At 42.8% G+C, this 20,811-nt stretch overlaps 1 protein-coding gene across 24 annotated transcripts in view; it reads right to left on the bottom strand.

Moving 5' to 3' along the window:
* The window catches only part of NCAM1 (neural cell adhesion molecule 1), a 316,585-nt gene that overhangs the window by 54,623 nt on the left and 241,151 nt on the right, over positions 1 to 20,811 (bottom strand). For 14 of the 24 annotated variants that reach the window (XM_063671429.1, XM_063671428.1, XM_063671430.1 and 11 more), the window contains 8 exons: positions 20,307 to 20,381; positions 18,261 to 18,479; positions 17,102 to 17,245; positions 16,588 to 16,725; positions 15,385 to 15,502; positions 14,762 to 14,931; positions 8,265 to 8,407; positions 1,769 to 1,798 (listed from right to left, as the gene is read on the bottom strand). In XM_063671429.1, coding sequence (XP_063527499.1) covers positions 1,769 to 1,798; positions 8,265 to 8,407; positions 14,762 to 14,931; positions 15,385 to 15,502; positions 16,588 to 16,725; positions 17,102 to 17,245; positions 18,261 to 18,479; positions 20,307 to 20,381 — 1,037 coding nt within the window. The remainder of the gene's footprint in view (positions 1 to 1,768; positions 1,799 to 8,264; positions 8,408 to 14,761; positions 14,932 to 15,384; positions 15,503 to 16,587; positions 16,726 to 17,101; positions 17,246 to 18,260; positions 18,480 to 20,306; positions 20,382 to 20,811) is intronic. The other 10 variants (XM_063671433.1, XM_054438635.2, XM_054438641.2 and 7 more) reach the window with 1 other exon arrangement.

The following is a 20,811-nucleotide window of genomic DNA, read 5'->3' as shown; positions in this document are numbered from 1 at the left end:
AAGTATGAAGGGTAATGATAATTATTATTCTCATCAAAATGTTTTTGTCTCCCTCATTCCAGGTAAAAGTGCTAACGCTTTTAGAACTTACAAAATGAAATTGGCCATAACCCGAGCCTTCTTTTGCACTCATCTGGACTTATGGTATTCATCTCCAAATGAGACAAACAGGAGAGAATGGAACTTCTGAGCCCTAGGGGCAGTATTCACTTGAAAGTCAATTACATCCAAAGTAAGATACTCATGATAAGGACACTTCTGAAAAACGGAGTGAGGTGTCTGCTTTCATGGGAGTAAATCTATTACTTCCACTTACAATAATAATTCTCTTAACATCTCCTTAACACTCCCTGATAAATCTCAGCTGTTCCTCAACCAGCTCTAAATGAGAATGACAAGGAAAGTTGTATGAGGCCAAGCAGAATGAGATCTGTAGCTGCTTAAGAGTGGCTGATAATTAACCCTTCTCTCTCTTCCCCAATCCCAGTGGGTCCATGACTTTTGGACAATAAAGCACCCAACCTGTGATAGCACTAAGTGATTCCTGTGCCACAGGCGGGAAGCATCTCAGTGAGGTTGTGCACTTAACAGTCATCCCAATGACAGGGAGGAAGGTCTTATACACAGGAAGTTTATAATGAACTGAATTTGACAATGGCAGCCTGTTCATGTGCAGAAACTAAGATCAGTGCCTGGGGACAGGCAGTCAACTTTTAAATATTAAACAGCATATAAATATGTATAGCCTTGACCTGAACACATGAGTTATATGTTCTGAATAATTATCATTTCTGAAAGACTAAGAGGATAGATTTACCAAATTAAAATACAGAATCTATAGGATCATCATGTTCTGCATTTATAGCATTACATGATCAAAGCCCCATCTGGATAAAAGGCAAAGGCAACTTTAAAAAAGTCCTTAGAGATTAGATCCTTGAATCTCATCTGAAGTCTACTGGTTTTATTTTCACTATATGTCACTTCATATAAATCAGGTAAAAAATTATAGGCATGATCATAAGTAGGGTCTTGAGATGTGGCAATGAAGGTCTAAAGATTAATACTTAGCTTCAGTTTTCAAACTAAGTCCCACATTATCCAAACTGAAGCCATGAGTCAGAGAAATGTCAAAGGCTAAATGCTACTGACTTTAAAAAACATAAAACCATTTGTACCACACCGTTCTAATCTCATAAATTTAATGCTCTATAAAAGTAACAGAGATATGTTTAGCAATTTGGGAAAACCAACGAGAGGTGCCATTTGCATTGCTTTTGAGATGAAACGTGACGTGATAATTTACCAAGACCGATCATTATAAAATAAGTGAGCAACAAGATGAGTTGAGCTGGAAAGGAAAGGGAGGAGTGGGTTTTTCGATCACTAACTCTGTGACTTTATGGTCCAGAGCCACATCAACCACGTGAGTCAAAAAACTTTCACCATTTCAAAATGCCTGGCCTGGGAATTGGGGGCAATTTGTTTCTATTGGTGTAATTACCTGGATGTGATTTTACCAGCACCAGCAAGAGAATAAGATCCAGTTTTAGGAAACAATATGGATTTGTTCATCCACTCCCAACACAGCTTGCTTGCTCATCCTAAAATGATACTATTGCTAAGTAATGTCTACCACTATCGACCTATTCTTTAATCTAACTAAATTACTAATTAGTTTAGCATGTCTGGTTATTAATCTGCAATGGTGAGTTAAACTGTAATGCTTTCAAAACTAAAGACTGGCTAGTGGTCAGGTAAGCTATACCTCTTGCTTCTCTGGTCGAGTCCACGAAGCCTGGAGAAAACAAGATATAAAACACAACAAGAAAGCAGTAAAATTTTACAACATGTTGCTTTAGAGAATGTATCACACTGCATTCCGTGCACATGCAGCTTTTCTTTAATTCAGAACTTTTTCCACGGCCCACTTTCAATGGTGTGTTTATTACACAATTTAATTTAGGATTTAGCTTATGTCCAGCTTTTCTTCCCCCTTAGGCACATTAAAATGTATAATTCAAAAGGTTCAGGCTTTCCTAATCTTTGGTATACCTAGCTATGAATACCAGTAGGACCAGACTGCTCTTCTTCCAAAATACCTTAAATATTGCTCATAGTATTTGGTGACATGACTAGTTCTAACCACATTATCTAGAGATACTTAGAGAGTAGGTCTCCTCCGGCTGGGTGCGGTGGCTCATGCCTGTAATCCCAGCACTTTGGGAGGCTGAGGTGGGTGGATCATGAGGTCAGGAGATCGACACCATCCTGGCCAACACGGTGAAACCCCATCTCTACTAAAAAAAAATACACAAAATTAGCCGGGCGTGGTGGCAGGCACCTGTAGTCCCAGTTACTCAGGAGGCTGAGGCAGGAGAATGGCATGAACCCGGGAGGCAGAGCTTGCAGTGAGGAAGATCGCGCCACTGCACTCCAGCCTGGGCAACAGAGTGAGACTCTGTCTCAAAAAAAAAAAAAAAAGAGGGAGAGAATAGGTCTCCGCCTTTGGATTTTATAAGGCAGCTTATCATAGATATACTAATGCCATTTAATGCTCATGTATTTTATAATTCTTTGCATGCATTCTGTTAAAATCAAATTTTTATTGCCAAAAAGGAGCAAAGCAAGGAGCACAGAGGTACACTAGGAATGAGAAGTATGAAGTCCTTGAGACCAGGAGTCAGGAAGCTTTGAGGATACCAAATGGGAGTGGTTGAGGGAGGGCTCCAGTCCTTAACAGCAGAGAATGCCCAGATGGTATGTGGGCTCCAGCATGTACCATCTCCATCAAACATGGCATTCCATTCACAAGTTGGCATTTGCAAGCCAACCCAGGGACACAGAAGTTAGAGGGATTTTCCACCCACATCTAGATTTTTTTATTTCTCCAGCACTTGGGAATCTATTCTCCTTACAGTTTATCTGTTTTTCATACTAGGATTCAAAGACATGATAGCTGCATTGTTCTTTTTATTACATGGTAAGACTGCCTGATTGTCTCTGATGTTCAGATGGAAAAAGGATAGAAGAGATGCCAGAATCATAGCAACGCAATCCAGGGAATGCAAATAAGTTAGCAAACATTTAGTAAGAGTCCACTAAATGCAAGGAACTTTTGTGAGAAATGAGATGGAAATATCGAGTTATGTCACATGAAGTGGGAATGAAGAAGAAGGTGAGAACAGAGGAACATGCAGAGACCAAAGTAACGGTGGGCCAACACGTCAAATGTGCTTGCCAATTCCACATCACTTAGAAGCTTGTCGGTTACATGCCAGGGCTGCAGGAATCAAGATCTTTCTTTTGAGAGACTCTATCCCACTGAGTTGTATGTTTTTTCAAATCTGATTATTCCTGTGTCTCTCCCAAATCACTATGGTTCTGTGGCTTTTAGAATAAGTAGTTGCTAGTAACACAAAGCTTCCAGGAACATAACCTTCTACTTTTGTGCCTGGTGGAATGATAGGAAATATCTTGGCCCTAACAATTTGGTGAATGTGTGACCCACATTAGGACAACTGATAGGACAACCTGATATGCAAATGTACACACTTATGAAATAAATCAGGGTATGATTAGTAATCCTCCAAAAATTGTTCTAGGTTGTTTTGATATTCATATTTTATTGTCTTACACACAAATCTGCAGGACACATATATAAAATAAAGTGAAGCATTTCTATAATTTTCTTAGGTATTCCATTATTCATGTGCCCACACGCTGGATAAACCAGACTGATTGCTCAATGCAGTCATCTTTTCCAGTGTTTAAAAGCGGGCCCTGGGTTTGTACTGAATGAGGAATTTTTTTCTCATGAAAAGGAGACTCCAGCTTCCAAAGAATCCAGAACTTCAAAAGTTCTCTCTTACTTATGGGATATTCTGTCGGCCTAAGATTCAAGGTTCACAGAATGCTTTTCATTTTTCCTATCTCTTCTGATCTCAATTCTTCACTGCTCTCCTTTCCTTAATAAGGCTTCATAGGCTTTTGTCAGTCATTTCAAAGGCATTGAGATGTTCAAAGAGGCATATGATGGATTTTTTCTGCCAGGGATAGAGTATGTAAATCATCATCCACGGGTCTCAGTCAGTAAGTAAATGACACCTGGAATTTAGCACCACTCACTCAAACACCTGGCAATATTTAAAAGGAATCTGGGCAGGATGAGTAATGAAATAACATGGAAGCAGAAGCTTTCTGAGGTATCACAATGACTTTCATACAGCTGATCAAATTGACACATTATGATGGTCAAATTTTTTGGTCAATGTAATAGTAACTACTAGGAAATGCATCAACTTTTGGACAGCTGATCTACCTTAATGGTCTCAATGATCCAAACAATTAGGTATCCTAGCTATTATCAGTTGTTGAGCTAAACCAACTCAACTAGCTGAAGCTTAACAGATTGGTAATGGTCATTCTCAAATGAGTAACTAGACTCAATACAGAGACACGACCAAAGGTAGAGTGTGACATTCAGGCTCACTGTACTTGTTTTTGCTTATCTCCCCCCTTCTTTTATAATGAACAAGAACATTGGTATTCCATTAGAAAGTCAATAACTATATGTCTATAGTTGAATGCGTTTTTTCCACCTCTTACCTTAAGAAGACTAATACTAGACTAAACTCAGCAGTGAAGCAAAACACAAAACTGCTTTAACTTGCTAATATTGTAACTAATTTTGTTAAAGGAATCACTGAATCTTCCACTAAAGTCATACAAATCATGAGAGAGCACTGTGGCACCGTGGTATCAAGTGGCCTACCTTCTGAGCCACCGAGCTAGAAGGAAGCCATTGTGGCAGTCTAAGGGCTTTGTACTTGACCTTGTTCTAGTCAACATTTCTATCAGTGACTTGGACAAAGATACTGTAAATAAGTGTTCATACAAGGTTGGAAGCAACAGCTAATACAAATGTTAGACGACGACTGCATTGGGAAGGCTACTGGACTGCCTGCTCTTGGGCTCTATGCTTAGGCTGATCTCCACTGACTACTCTACTTCTTTACTTTTAATATACACATGGGTTGAAGTGCCCTGGACACACAGACTTTTAAGGTGAATTTCTAATGAAAGTCAGTCCTGACTGGTTAGAAAGATGGACTCAAACAGTCATTCTCAAGCCATGGGGTGTTTGTATGTGTCATATTTTTAGTAACAATTAGAGGTGGCTACTGGCATTTAACAGGAAGGGGACTAGAGATGCCAAGCTTCTTGCAATGCACAGTACAGTCCCAGTGAAGGAAGCCTCTTCCCAAATTGCCACCATGACCCTGTTGAGAAGCAATGGGCTGCAACAAACCAAATGCAATTTTTAACATAAATAAATATAAAATTCTGCAATATTGGTTAACCAATCAATCGCATAAGAACAGGATAGGGGATATGTGGCTTAAATGGGGATCATGTAAAAAAGACCTGAGCATTTTAGTTGACCACAAGCTCAATATGAGGCAACAGAATAAGGAGACTGTTAAGAGCTAATGCGCCTTTTTCTGCATGATGGCATCCAGATCAAAGAGGCAATAGCCCTCCTGAAGTCTGCATTAATTACACTGAGCACAGCAAAATTTTAGGGGAGCACTAGTGAACTGAAACTATCTAGTATAAGACAACCAGAAAGATAAAAGGTCTGGAAACTATGACATATGAGAAATAGTGAAAATAACTGGTGTGTTCAAGGTAAGAGGAGTGGACTGGAGGAAAGTTGGAGAGCTTTTAATGGCTCTCATGCAAAGGACTGAGTGGCAGAGGCTGGGAGGACTGAGTAGAGGAAGGGGCAAGGAAGTAGCTCTTTCTGCTCTTCAGCATTGGCCAACTCCCCTGCAGAGGACTGACACCATCACGCTTCAGACAGGGACGGACTGGCTTCCTGGCAAGGATGCTAGGCCAGGGTGCCAGGTGAGACTGGATGACCTCAAAAGGTGCCTTCTGAACATCTATGATTTTAGCATTTTATGTGATCTAAATCTCAGGAGGCTTCTTTACCTGACCAATTAGATACAATCATCTATTCTTCTTTGCTTAGCATATCACCCTGATTTTTAAAAGAAAATGGTTGTTTTCCACTCCTACAATTACAGTGATGCTAGTAATCTTGATTCCTAATTATACAGAATGCAGCTTCAGATGGGGGAGAATGTGAGGAGAGGCTGCCAGAGTAAAAGTGAAATTTATTTTCTGTACTCCAACCAGTTCATGAACAGCCTATATTTGTTTTCTTAATTATTAGCTATCCACAGTGTAAGATGGACAATATGCCTCTTTGATGTCAATATATAAGTAACAGAAATGGCAAATTTTCTTATATAGGGTTTCACTTAGGCAAATATGTCAGTCTGGTGTCACATCACTAGCTGATTTGCAGGACTTGTTTTAACACCGAGTCACTCATGTTCCAATAAAGTGAGCTTGAAGGCTTGTAAAAGAAATACAATACAACCAATGTGGCTGGGCAGAAATAATGATCTAAGATTAAGACAAATGATCTATAGCAACAGCAGAATTATATAACAAGTAGTCACTACTAGGCTTGAGACAGTCTCTGCTGGACACCTGTCTCCATATTTAGCAAGTATGAATGTGTATTAGTTCCTGGCTATTATTCTCATTCTATAAAAATGAAATCATAGCTACAAGCCAGAAGTGCCAACCTATTAAAAAACCTCAGTAGGCACAAATCTTAATAACCTTTCTGGTCTAGCTTGGCTGTTGAGCTATTCCTAGAAAAGATATAGAATTCAAAAGCATCATTCATCTGAGATAGATATTATTTCTGTCCTTCACCATAGGTCAAAGATATACACGGGGTCACTCTGGACAAAAATCTACTTTTAAGCTGATGTAGAAAGATCTGCCAAGCAGCAGCCTTGTGGTTTAAGCCCTGAAATGTACATTCAATCCACATAACACACATGAGTGGGGCTGAAATCTTAGCTGAGGGTTTAATTCTAATGTTGATAAAGAAAGTATCCAAGTAAACACAACATCTCTTAATCTAGCTGGTTTTCACAGTATCAAACAGCATATGTGGGTTTCAAAAATATTTAGCAGTTCCTCAGTTGACTTTTTGTTAAGTTGAATTTAACTCTGCAGGTAAAAGTTGCAAAAAAAAATAGGTTATTTGGAAGAGCAATTTCTGTTCCATCTGATGCAGTTTTGTTTTCTATTAGTGGGACAGAAATCAGCTCCTCAAATGCAATTTCCAAATTTAACTCTGGAATTTCACACTATCCTTTCTGGCTTTATTTGAGTTTACTCTCTCTAGAGATTTCCTTTAGGTAGGCAGAAGAGTGAAAATCTATCATTTTTGACATTCTGATCAATAAGCAATCCATTATAAATGTTCCATAAGGCTAAGGCCATTACCCTGACTAGGTGACAAAACTTGGGCTAACTAAAACAAAGCCCATTACTACAGGATATAGGAGATGAGATTGGAGAAGTACCATAAGATGGTTTAAGTTGCATTAAAATGAAGCTTTTTCCTCCTACTTTTGGCCCACTCAATAATCAAGGGCTGTATGATGTGGGGTCACCTCAGTTTTTATATATTGTCAACACTAAAGATAGCTTTCCGGTGGCCTATAAATCCACGGACTTTAAAGCTCAATCTTTCCCGCCATTTTAATTTGCCAGGAAGGTTGCTACGATGTTCTTAAATCCTCCATGAATATATTGAAAAACCAGGATGTAATCCTCATTTAGAAACTGCTAAATATTTTTGCCTTTAGAACAAAATGGTATCCAAATGTGACCAAGAATACAGGCAGACACAATGGCAACCAGGCATTTGTGCATAAGTGCATATATAGCATGAGTATACAAACACAAGAAAAAGAATTAATAGGTTCATTTTGAGCCTGGTTATTTCTGGGAGATCTTTCCTAGGGTGCCCTTGAGATGATGACAATGTCACCTGGTGCACCAGGATATTGTCTTCTCTTTGTTCCTTCACAGCTCCATAACTCTGGGATTGAAAATCACCATTGCCTCCTCCCCAGAACATCTAACTTGAGCATGCCCATACATCACGCCCCCGCCAACCTATCCAAGGAATTGTGCCTATTCCATTCCAAGGGGATGCTGAGCAGGCCATGTCCTGCAGGGTTGGGGAGGGAGGCCCCGGGATCTGGCTGTGGCCTCTGGTGACCATAACCCATCTCCCAGCTCACCAAAGAGAACTGGGCACCAGCAGACTCAATCTGCTTTGAGTCTGCATTCCAAGGCCCTGAAACTCCTGGGCAGCATGATACCTTTTCTTCGCTGCTGATGTTCCGGGTAGAAGTCCTCCAGGTGATGGAGGGAATGGGGTCTCCGGAGGCTTCACAGGTAAGAGTGACCTGCTCCTCCAATTCCATGGCAGTCTGGTTCTCTACATATGTGATTTTGGGTTTTGCTGAAAAGACAAAACATTTCTCTGAGTTTATCTAATTATTGAGCTTTCTGGGTTTAAATGATGGCATGCACCTATCCAACAAAGGTTATCTATCTGCTAAGTACAAGACCCTAGTCTAGGTGTTTTAGGAGATACAGACCTGACTCTCCAAGGCTTACAATGATGTAGGCATGTGACAACACGGAAACCATAATAATAAGAAATACCCTATAGAGTAAGAGTGATAAGGGCAAGGAACGCAGGAGGCGTGACGCAGAGGAAGATCACTCCCTGGATGGAACCTTCAAGAGGAAACGGCTTTGGGGCTGGAACATGAGATTTTCAGCAGGTGGAACTCTAGGGTGGAGATGGAGTCATTTGAAGTGTAGGAAACTGACTGAATAAAAGCAAAGAAGCAAAAACATATGAAGAGATGGCTGGGAAGAGAACAGTGTGGCATGAGGCACAGGAAGGTGAGGCTGGATGGCTGGAATTTTACCTGGTGCCTGGTGGAGGCCCACAGACAGCATTTAATTAGGGGCACAAAAGCATTTGTATTTCAAGAAGGTTAATCTAGGGACATTTCAGGAAGCATTGGAGTAGAGAAAACTTTGAGGTGGGAAAACCAGTTTGGAAGCCCTGGCAATGACCCAGATGTGTGGTAACATTGGATCCTGAACGAGGTCGTTCGAGGGGAAACAGCAAAGAGCAGCTTTGAGACAGGTGCTGGAGGAAGGTTCAATAAGTGGCAACTGAACAGAGGGCAAGGAGGGGTGAGAAGAACCAAAAGAAGCAATAAGAAGGAGTCCAAGTGACTTGGAGTCTCAGCGACTGGGAGAATGGTGTTAGCATTAACTCAAATGAAGAAATCAGGCAAGGAACTGGATGGGGGCTCTGGGGTGGGCTCAGGATGGGAAGGAGATGAGTTGAGATGAGTTCATTTTCCAAATGTTTTGGGTAATGCAAGAAAACACAAGCATTCCAAAGCTAAGTTAAATGTTAAAACATTAGAGAAAATTGAATTTTCCCAATTTAAAACAATTATGCTCTGAAATTGCTGAACTTTGTGTGGAAGAGAAAAGATAACACTGCACAAATGTAACTTATTTCATGAATATAGGAAAAGGCCAGGCTAGGGAAACAAACAAATGAACCAAAAAACCCCAAGAGAATAATAGCTAGTTTTTGAAAGACTACATTTACTTTATATTCAAATTCATACAGTAACCCTAAGTAGGCAAATAAACAACTGCCTATATACATTCTCCATGTTGAGGTCTTTGATGCTGTTTTAATAAACAGAAAACAATAATAGAACTATATACTTTTTGTTACAAATGCCTGCTTCTACATAAAATCACCTATATAGTTCAAATATTTGCCTAAAGGTAATGCATACTGACAGCCTGTTTAGCAAATCCTTTTTTGATGGATAGCACATAGGCACATCTCAATTCAGTTTGGCCAAATGTTCATAGATTTCAGTTGATGAAGTCCACAAGAATAAGGTTAAACCTCATAGGTTTCCCTATTGTGTCTTCCTTAGTAAGTACGATTTTCGAGAATATTACAACTCGTATTGGAAGGAATATGTGCTAAGTGCCATTGAAAGGGGAGTTTTAGAGGGCAAAGTAAAATAAAGATAAAATAAAATAAACATGAAAAACAAAAAGGTTAATAAAATAAAATAAAGGTAAAATAAGAGCTGAATCTCTATATTGTAAAAGTCACAGAATAAAAAATTTAAAAAAAAATTCAGCCATACAACTGAATTTGCTAAACTCAACAGTTGTTTTGAGGTCTGGAGACAATCCCAGGAAGGCTGAATTTGGGGCCTCTTAAAATCTTGTCAGACTCTGAGATCTGGACAGTGTTTTGCTGACCTTCTCCTGACCTGCAGTACTTTGTCACGGCAGCCGAAGGTTAACAGAAGACAGGCAAGGGTCAGTTGCCATCTATTAATATTTGGCCTTGGAGGCTCCATTTCCCAGATGGCTACAGAAGGTGCATTGCATGACTCCTTAGAAAAAAGGCAAACCGTATTCTTATTAAAACATGATTATGGCTAATTTTGTATAGTCTACAGAGTGCTGTGGGAAGGAAGGCAAGCTTCCCACTGATAACTTAATTCTCTATTACTCTAGAAGCAGTGCTACTGTCAGAACTAACTCAGAAAGCTCAGAATGCTACCTTAGAACAAGACAGTGATATACACAATTTATTGTCTAAATTGGGACTCTCTTGAGAGTGACATGAGAGGCTCTAAATAATTACACCAGGACAAAGGGCATTAGTAGGCAAACAGGGACAGATGCTGGGTCACCCTACTCAAAAGATTCCCTCCCTCTGCGTTCCAGCATCTAGAGGGATCTCTCTGGGTTTCATCTTCCTACACCCCTTGCCCTCTATTAGTTAACCTCTCTTATGAGTTCTTGGCTTTTGGATCCCTGTTCTATTCTCCACCTGCCTCCATGGGCCTTAGTGCCTCAGACTGTTCCACTGCACCTTTCCCCGTATTTCCTCCTGTGAGTTTTCCAAGAATGCTTGCCACTAAGAGGCAGCCTTGTCTACTCCCACTCCAGTCCATGCTCCTACAACCCTAGCCGAAGAAGAGCCCTGAGGCCCCTGCGTCCCTGAACGAAGAGGTTGGACACTATGCTATGGGGCATGACCAGATGTACCTTCTTTCAGGCCACTGCTTGTCCTTAGCTGTAACCCTCAGTGGCTGCTTGAGACACAGGGCTCCTGGCCACTGGTGAACTTGCCTCAGCCACAGCAGCATGAGACCTCAAGAGCATGTACATGAGCATCATAAGAATCAATAGAGATAAAACTTCTTCTGGGGCACGCATGGAGACAACAGTAATGAGAATTCACTGCCAAATTTAAAGGACGATAGGATGCATCTACTTAGTCAAAGGGGCATCTAGCTAATAACTAAGGCAACATGTGCTAGAACATGTCTTTTTCTTAGGAAAGAATGATGCAAATTATGTCATAAAGTCCCTCATTGAGATATGTCCCATACATACTGATGGACATCCCTTCTCGAAGCCACAGGACTTCTGGGCTTTTCTTTACTATCTAAGCTACAGGTTTCCTCCCTTTTCTACCTCATTGCTGTAGACTATACTCCCACTTGGGGAACCTGCCCCATTTCTCCCCCAGTGATGGTCCACGATGGCAAGTTGGAAGGGGCTGGAAAGGGAATAAAAGAGTGGAAGGAGAAGGAGCCCTAACCAGCTGGTGCCTCCCCAGGTGGCTCCCTAGCCCTGTATGAGTCTCCTCAACCAACGGGGAGGCCAGTGGAGGAGGAGAGAAAGGAGGACGAGAAGAGGAGATGGATGGGAAAAGGTGGTGGAGAGGAGGCACCAGGTTCCTTCAGGGAGGCTGTATGAACGCTCCTCAGACTATGACAGGGGAGGATTCCCATTCTGCGTGGACTCAGTCCCTACAAATCTATGATTCCTGACCTGTCTCTTCAGGAGCCTGGCCACCTCTTCTCTGTTTGCCCCACTATGCTCCCTATTCTTCCAGCTGCAGTCTTGGGAAAGAAATTGTGAAATGTGTGTGTGTGTGTGTGTGTGTGTGTTTGTGATGAAGAGGGGTGTATGTGTCCAAGGTGGGGGTGGGAAGACAAATCTTGTCTTAGCAGTTTCCCCACCCTACTCTCCCTGCCTTGTGACCTCCTCCCATCGACCTGACCCACTCTCTTCCCTCTACCACGGTCCCACATGGCCCTGCACTCACTACTCTGGGGCAGCCATCACCACCAGAGAGGCTTGGAAGAGAAGCTGAGATCTGTTCATGCCCAGCCAAGTCAGGGCTGAGTTTCTTTTACGGAGAAACCATGAGCTACCTGGTGGTGCAGGCAGAGTGCACTGATTCTAGTATTGCCAGACACTCCCTATATAATTCAGATACAATTCGTGTTCTGTTGGGTTTCCTGGAGTTAACAACCATCATTGTTAGATTAGAGAAGGGACTTAGGAGCCACCTGCCTCGGTTTGAATCCAGAGGCACCTCATCCCTCTGTGATCAGGTTCCTCCTTTGTAAAATGGGGATAATAATAAAATCTACATCACAGGGGCATGATGAGGATGAAAAGAGTTAACTTACATATAGCACTTCACAGAATGCTTGGAACATTATAGGTGTTCTGCTTATGTTTGATATTATTATTATTGCTACTTTATGGAGTTAAAGTCTAAAATAATTTCCTAAAGACAGGTGATGATCGTGTTTCCAAGCTTATCTCAATGCCACATAGGTATGTTTGCTTCATCATATAGGACTAATGACAGTTCCTTCATTTATTCAATCTAGTGCCTACTGCATGCGGGTGCTGGGGATGTATCTGTGAGTAAAACAGACACAGCCCCTGTCCACAAGAAGCTCCCATTCAGCACAGCCTGTGCTTTTCCTGCCTCTGTGCCTGTGCCCAGGCTGCCTAAAATTCTCATCCACTCCTTCAGCTGGGTAATTCCTACTTATGAAATAGTACATTTTAATGACTTCTCTAACTTACATCACACAGGACCAGAGAACTTGTTTCCTATGAAACACTGTGCATATTGCTATTATGAAGCCATAATAATGCGTTGTCATTTCAAATTCCAGTGTTGACTATCTACATTAGCCTGTGAACCTACTGATGAGAACAGAATCCATGTTATTCATCTTGTAAGCCTGGCAATGACTGAGCCCACAGAAGTCACTCAAATGTTGCTGACTGACACTATTATAATGTTTATGCTTATCCATTTATCTCCCTCTTTGTGCTTCCCAGGGTCAAGGGATCATATCCTATTCATCTCTGTAGCCCCTCTGTCCAGCAACAATGGTGATCCATACATATTTATTAAATGAAGGGATTAATTAACAAATGCATCTATCTTTTTCTATAATATGGAAAAACTTACTAAAACCGTAGTGATTGGGGAAGATCAGTCTGAATTCAAGAAAAGACTTTCAAGAATATTTTTCATGAAGTTTAGCTTTCACTCTCAAATACATAGAGTTAACTTGAACCAAACTGATAGCCTGTTTCTAAACCAGCTGTTTACTACTGAATAACTAGCAGGTCATTTGCATATAAAGTCTTGATTTTCAAAGGTCTGTGTTTATGAACAGTTCTCCTTATCAGGCTGGATAAGCAGGTCCCAACCCTGATTCCCAGGTACATATTTTAATGACCTGGGGGCTCCATGCACCAGAGCTGCCCCTCAGACTGGCACCTCTCCAGTGCTGTCTACAGTAGACCAGTTTATCTGTGTTTTCTAAACAGACACGTGGAGAGACTTGAGGGCCATTAGGTTAAACGTTTCTCTGCAACCAATTCTTTTTTCAAGATCAGGTCAAAATGCTTTTCAGTTCTGAAATGAATGGAAGTTTCCTGAGTTTATGAAGATGAAGCGAGCAGGGATGTGGGGGCTCTTCCATGACACTGTTTCACACAGGCCAGGGAAGGAGGCAAACAAGGCAAAGCAGCCAGCCCATCGACCACTGAAGTTACCAAGTGCCTATGCCAAGTCTGGCACTGTTTGGAGTCACAGAGATAATGCCGTGTATGACAACCAGGGTTCTGCTATCTTGAAGTTTACACACTAGTAGAGGTAGGAGACAGACAATCCCCAAAACAAATATGCAAATGACATCTGTTCAGGTACTGTTAAGTACAGCAAAGAAGATACAGTAAGAGTCACGAGACAGAGATGAGTGGAGGTGGGTGGGGGTGGTCGCAGTGCAGGGAGAGTTGAATTAGCCAGGGCAGTGAAGGAAGGAGCCACTGAGAAGGTGAGTCTGAGTTAAGATCTGAATGGTGGATCAGAAGAAGGCAGCTCAGAGTGGATCAGAGGGAAAGATATTCCAAGCAGAAGAGAAACCAAGGGCAACGACCCTGAGATGAAGAACAAGCTTGGTATGTCTGAGGGACGTGAAGAAGGCCTGTGTGGTTGGAGAACTTTGCATGTGCAGCAAAGTGAAAGAAAGATGAGGCCGGAGAAGAAGGCAGGAGCTAGTTCATGTCTGGTCTTATTGCAGGGAGTCTGAATTTTATTCTGGTTGCCATAGGGAGCCACTGGAGGCTTTCAAACAGATGAGTGGTACTTAGGTCTTTCTGGCTACTGTGAGCAGAAGGGAATGAAGTGGACCAATAGGGAGAGTCAGGGAGGCCAGCTATGAGACCATCCCACTGCTCAGGTGAGGATGATGGTGGCGTGGACTAGGGCTTGGACTAGGTGGTAGAACTGGCAAGAAATGGTTGCACTGAGTTATGTTCTGAGGGAGAGTGGCCAGGGTCTTACTGATGGACTGAATGTGCAGAGGAAGGGGAACTGTGGCAGAGCAGTGACCTGGGCCCCCACTGCCCTTACCGAAGACTTTGAGGTGGATGGTCGCATCCTGCTCTCCGGCCTTGTTCTCAGCAATGCAGATGTACTCAGCCTCGTCGTTCTTATCCACCTTTTTGATGGTCAGCTGGGAACTATCGTCGCTGAAGATGTACTTCTCGTCGTCTTCCTCTTGCTCTATCTGTTCCCCATCCCTACAGCATGTAGAAATGCAAAGTAGCATGATTTCAACCACAGAAGTAAGATGTTTATTTTTAATTAGGTTCCACAGAATGCAGACTGAGTCAATGGGAAAGACTCCTCAGTCTTCACAAAAAGTTAAGGCACCAGGTTGAATGTCCACATAACCTCTTATTCCTCTATTCCATCCTCTGACTATCTAAGGGCTGCAACTGTACCCACAAAGGTTTCAAAGTGGGCTCCCAAGACCACACCCTCTGGCTCTGACTCTGCCCCCACAAGGCTGAAATTGAAGGAATAATCAATGCACAAGCAAGAGAATCTTATAGAAAAGAGTCCATTCTTCTCCTGGGGTTGATATTCCTAAGAAGCCCACATCCATTCCACTCAGACACTAACATGGAGCAGACTTTATGATGCCCCATTCTCCTCTAGTCCATGATAAAAGGCATGAGCCAGTTTCTTACTTTGTCCAGCTCATGGTGGGCTCCGGGAAGCCTTCGGCATCGCACACCAGGGTGACGGACTGGCCGAGGTTGGCGGTGGCATTCACAATGTTCTGCCTGGCCTGGATGGTGGGTGGCACTGAAGGAAAAAAGGGTGTCACAGGGTGGTTGTGAAAATTTGGAAGAACCCAATGGCCTGGAGAAGAGACACCGCTCCAGGTCAGGAGTTCTCAGCCTGTGAGACAAACGTCCTGTGCAGCTACAGAGTTAGTGTCAGAAATAGAAATTCATGTGTGTACTAAATAACTTCTGCAAACTGAATAAACAGTTCTCCTACAAACATGCATTTTTGTTTTTCATTAATTGAGAAGCTATAATAATACATTTTATTCATGTTAAGATGGTATTCAATTTATAGTCACTATTTTTCATTATATATTTTCTCAGTCAATACATACTAAACTTAATAACTACCAGGGTCAGTGAAACTTGATGTTAAAAAGGGGCTCTTCATACTGGAAAAAGTTGGACATTACTGCTCCCAGTGGTTAAATGGTTAACACCAATTCGAATGCATCAGCTACAACAAAGAGTGCCATTTCTCTGGGACTGTGATAAACAACCTTGTACAAAACTGTTTTTTACCAAAGGAATGAGAGGGGGAGAGTTTGGCAAAAAAAATATGTGTCAATAGTCAAAACAATTCAACCCTGATTTATTTATTTTCTTAGTACTGACATTATAATTTCCTGTAAACATCTTGTAAACGTCAGATCGATTCCATGGATGTGTTTATTTGACACTGCAAATTAAGATTAACAAGCCTATGGACCATGATTCTGACTATTCTGAGGCCTGAGTTGACTGTAATATTTTCTTTGAACATTTAAGCAGCGGACTAACTTCACAATTATGGTAACATCAAGGACAATGAGGATTAATAGGTAAGCAGGGGGAAAGTTTTTAGTGCTGCAGAACGGTGAAGGACATTCAGTTGCTGCACTAAAATCCCCCATAGTTGAGGGAAGATCCAATAGGCAAGTATATTTAAAAAAAAAAAAAAAAAGAAATCTAGATGTTACGGTAGGGAGGGGATTTAGCTGAGACGGATGATTGAGTCAGGACAGGATTTAATTTACAGACCAAAGAGGAAGTTAAAGAGAATGATTTTGGAGAACCAAGGTTGTAGCAATGCAGAGATCAGGAAGAACGGGATCTCCTCACCATTCACAATGACCTGAATGTCCTTGAAGTTGATCTCCCCCCGTGCCAGGATTCTGCCCTCACAGCGATAAGTGCCCTCATCTGTTTTCTTGATGCCCCGGATCTGCAGGTAGTTGTTGGACAGGACTATGAATCGGACTAGAAGAGATAAGAGGCAGGTTCATCCAAGAATCAGTCAGAGAGCATCTGCAGGCAGGTGGCTGAGTCTCTTTCCTTTTTCCTAACTTCAGTCTTATAGGGTGGGGTTTTACGCCCAAATAAGAAAATGTGGCCCTGGCTTTGAAATACAGCCAAGAGTAAATGTCTATTAGAAATTTGTCTTTCGTATTGGAGAGAAAATCAAGTACCTAAGTATACCAACTTCAGATATACATCTATTCAGGACCCAGAAACCACATGAGGGTTCGGGCACACATGAATTGGAGTTTGGACTGGAATGCCTCAGTACAGGTGAAATAGCTAGCGAACTTGGTGGCCTGGGGAAAAGGCAGATGCCAGAAAATTCAGGTCTCACCATCTTTTTTCAGGATGACATCTCGGCCTTTGTGTTTCCAGATGATGGTTGGCGGGAGGGAGCTGACCACATCACACACAATCACAGCATCTTCCCCCTCCCGGAACTCCTGTGGGGTTGGCGCATTCTTGAACATGAGCTTCTCTGGAAAATGAATAGAAGAGTGAGGGAAAACAGCTGCTTCTCCCACAAAGATCCCCTTTCACTAGAGCCATGCTACCTGGACTTGAGTCCTGGGCAAGTCTCAATCTTGATTTACAGTTGGATAAGAGGGGCACCCTCACAGATGTCAGGTGGAGCAGCTGGCCCAAGCATAGGTTACCAATGCTTGGCAACAATATCTGCTCACTGAGTGCTAAATTTATCACACTTTGTGCAGAAAAGGGTCTACAGAAATGAAAGGAATATCTTCACCAAGGGTTTCTTGTCATGCAGGATGATGCCAGTGAAGCACAGGTTATAGGTACAATGAACGGGTGGAACATCCATTCCACAACAAATAGTAAGAGTCATCAGTCCTTTTCTTGTCTCCCATTCGACCTGCTACTCCCAGTCCCACCCCAACTTTCCTACGGCAGACAGAATGCTGATGAAAAGAACAGAAAAAAAGCACATTTAATGGCAATAAATACCGTGCAATCAATACTGTTCCATTAGCTGTCACCCACCATTACTCCAACCACTGGGATGGATGCATGATATTAACAAGGTAACGAGATGCCACCTACAGATGGGGTTTCAGAGGCAATAGGAACTGCCTGCTCTGAGTGGCAGAGAGTGTTCAGATAATGATCCCCCACCCCACTGAGCCCTAGGCTCCATTACCAGCAGGGGAGAGGGAAATAAGAAGGGAGAAGAGCCCAAATTGCAGAACAGTCAGCCAACATTTGGGGAAGGGATAGAGAAACCCGTAACAGCCCTCTGGGAACTCTGTAATTTGAATTTTGAGAATGAATGCCTGTGGGGGAGTAGCTGTGACCAGTGTGAACCAGGGTTGTGAGTTCTGGGTTGGCCAAGGTCAGAAAAGACTTAGGGAGAGAGAATGGGACTGGTTAGGCCCTCAGCTGGTCCTTCTATCATCATTTCCACCTTTCCACTACCCACATGTCTCCTTGGCAAGGGGAGGCCAGAGAATGCAGAAGAGGAAGGAGGCTCTTACGAAAGATCTTCACGTTGACAGTGGCCTCTGACTCACTGCCATCCTCGCCTGTAACCACACACTTGTAAATGCCGGCGTCGTCGATGTTGGCGTTATAGATGGTGAGGGTGGAGGAGGAATCATCATTCCACACCACTGAGATCCGCTGCTGGTTTGGGGTGAGCTTTTCTCCATTGGGGGAGAACCAGGAGATGTCTTTATCTTTGGCATCTCCTGCCACTAAAGAGGAAGAGATTATTTTTAAGCTACTGAAGTTGAAAAGACTAAGTCCCCTTCAGACTGACAATGGCTGATCAGTAAGAGTTACTGAACAATAGATCAGTCAAGGCTTGAACATCAGGGAGGGGCGAGTATGGCTGCTAGAATGACGTGAAGCCCTTCTTTGGCCTCTGCATTTAACTATTATATACTCAACACCTCTTACAATATTTGGAAAGAACTCAACAACCACTTGTGCTAGTTGTTATCATGGTCCTATCCCTAATGATGGAAGAGAAGAGATACTTGTTGAGAACATACTGTATGCTGGGCACTAAGCTAGGAACACACATGCCTCACAGAACGGGTAAGTAAGGGAATTAGTGTATTTAGGGTTCGGGCGCCAGAGCCTAACTGGTCTGAGTCCACTGATCAGCTTGTTTTCGAAGCCTTGGATAATGGGTCTCCTGAGCTGAAGGTGAGAAATACTGGCTAGTATAGGAGTGCAGATTCCAACCACTTTTCATTTTATTTTTGCCAGCCACGTTTATTCTAGCATCTGCCTGCACAAACTGGCATGACTGTCATTTCATCACCCCCTGCTCAGACAAATTCATTTCCTTGCACGCTGCAAAGAAGGTGGCCAGAACCACCCATTCTTCCTTTCCCCAGGCACCAATGAGGAGGAACAGACTGCGGTGGCTGAGCTGCCCCCGGCACTGAGCTGGAACAGGGCTGTGACACTGAAACTGCCCAGGACACTGAGCTGGAAGGGTGCTCAGATCCGGCGGATGTGGCGGCGCCCAGCCTGTTTGCATGGGGCCCTGCTTCTTCGCATGGCGCCCTTCTCAGCCTGCACCACCCAGCCCTGCACAGATGCTTAGTATGGAAATGAAGCAGTCTTCCTTTCAGGGCCCATCATGTTTTCAATAAATATCGCTATTTGCAAGATGTGCTGTGGGCTCCACGGCTGCGTCTCCAGATCATTGAAATTGCTGTAATGAAGGCAAAGCTGGAGTGAACACATCCGACGGCCACAAGCCACCTCGTCCGTGCAAATCATGACAGCATTTAAAGACCCCTCCCTGCCAAAAGCTGCTTGCTAAATGTCACCGTTTACACCTAGCTCAGCTCTTTCCTGGTTCTTCCATGTTCTGAATCCCAGTCATGTCATATACAGAGAATCTGAGGCTTAATTTGAAGCCTTTTCCTCCACAGGACATTTTCTGGTAATTATCTGGGCTGTGGAAATGGGGCATGTTTTCTAAATGTAAAACAAGGTCACCAGGTCTGGCATATCTCAGAGCTCTGGTGGGGACCATGGCACAGAATATCGATATTCACAATAGACCTGGTAAACCCAGGATATATGTCCTTACAACAAAAGCCATACCAGTATTCTATTTACCTACAGGCAAGTTATAGACAGATTTTCAAGCTCTGGGGAATTCTAAGAAATAAGCCTTAAACAGATCCACTGAAGTATTGTTTCTGAGCCAGTGCTGTTCTCCATTGTCATTTACAGAACTCTGAATGTATACAGAATAGTAGATGCGGGATGATTCAGTATTCTGGAAGTTGTGCTGATTTTCCTAAGAAAACTCCTAGACTTCCTCTGCAGTCAAGGTAAAGTCTAGATGACAGATTTGCTATGTTGAGGCAGCTGTTTGCAAAAGGAAGGAAGAGGCCCTGGCTCTTAAATGGCCATACTATTGAACCCGTAATAGAGCGATGCCAAGAATTCTAGGTGGGGCGTGACCAGCCAGCTCACATGGCCTGGGGGCTTCTGCTCTACCCGGTGAGTTTCTGAAGCAAGTTCTAAAATGCAGCTGCGCACTGGGCACTTGCCTTGGCATAAGAAGAATTTGGACTCTCCAACGCTGATCTCCCCCTGGCTGGGAACAATATCCACCTGCAGAGAAACTGAAAAAACAAAACAAAATAAAAAACAAAACAAAACAAAAAGTTCAGTTCAAACATACATTCCAATTTTCAAGAATGAAACCCAGATCTTCCATTCAAAAACAGGCTTCCCAACTGCCTTTAAGAAAGAGTGAAGGGAGGAGGTTGTGTGGAGTTTGAGAACTTGTGCCACCAACAGCCAGGGCCACGTGCAGCCAGGGAGAGACACGGCCCAGACCATTCTCCTATGGAATAGCTATTTCCCATCAGAGAGTGCAAGGTGCCCTGGGAGATTCTGGGTGATCTCTGCCCTAAATGTTTCCAACCCCTTGAAAAGACTTATGATCCTGCTCCAAAATAGCAACATCCTGGGATTCACAGAAATGGTGACCCAACCAGTTCCTTCTGGATGTCCTCTGAAGTGTCTCCACAGCTGTGTCAAGCGCAGGAA

Source organism: Pongo pygmaeus, chromosome 9 (genome assembly GCF_028885625.2).
Source record: "Pongo pygmaeus isolate AG05252 chromosome 9, NHGRI_mPonPyg2-v2.0_pri, whole genome shotgun sequence".
NCBI lineage: Eukaryota > Metazoa > Chordata > Mammalia > Primates > Hominidae > Pongo > Pongo pygmaeus.
The sequence above is the reverse complement of the archived record's forward strand: the minus strand, read 5'-3'. Positions and strand labels throughout refer to the sequence as shown.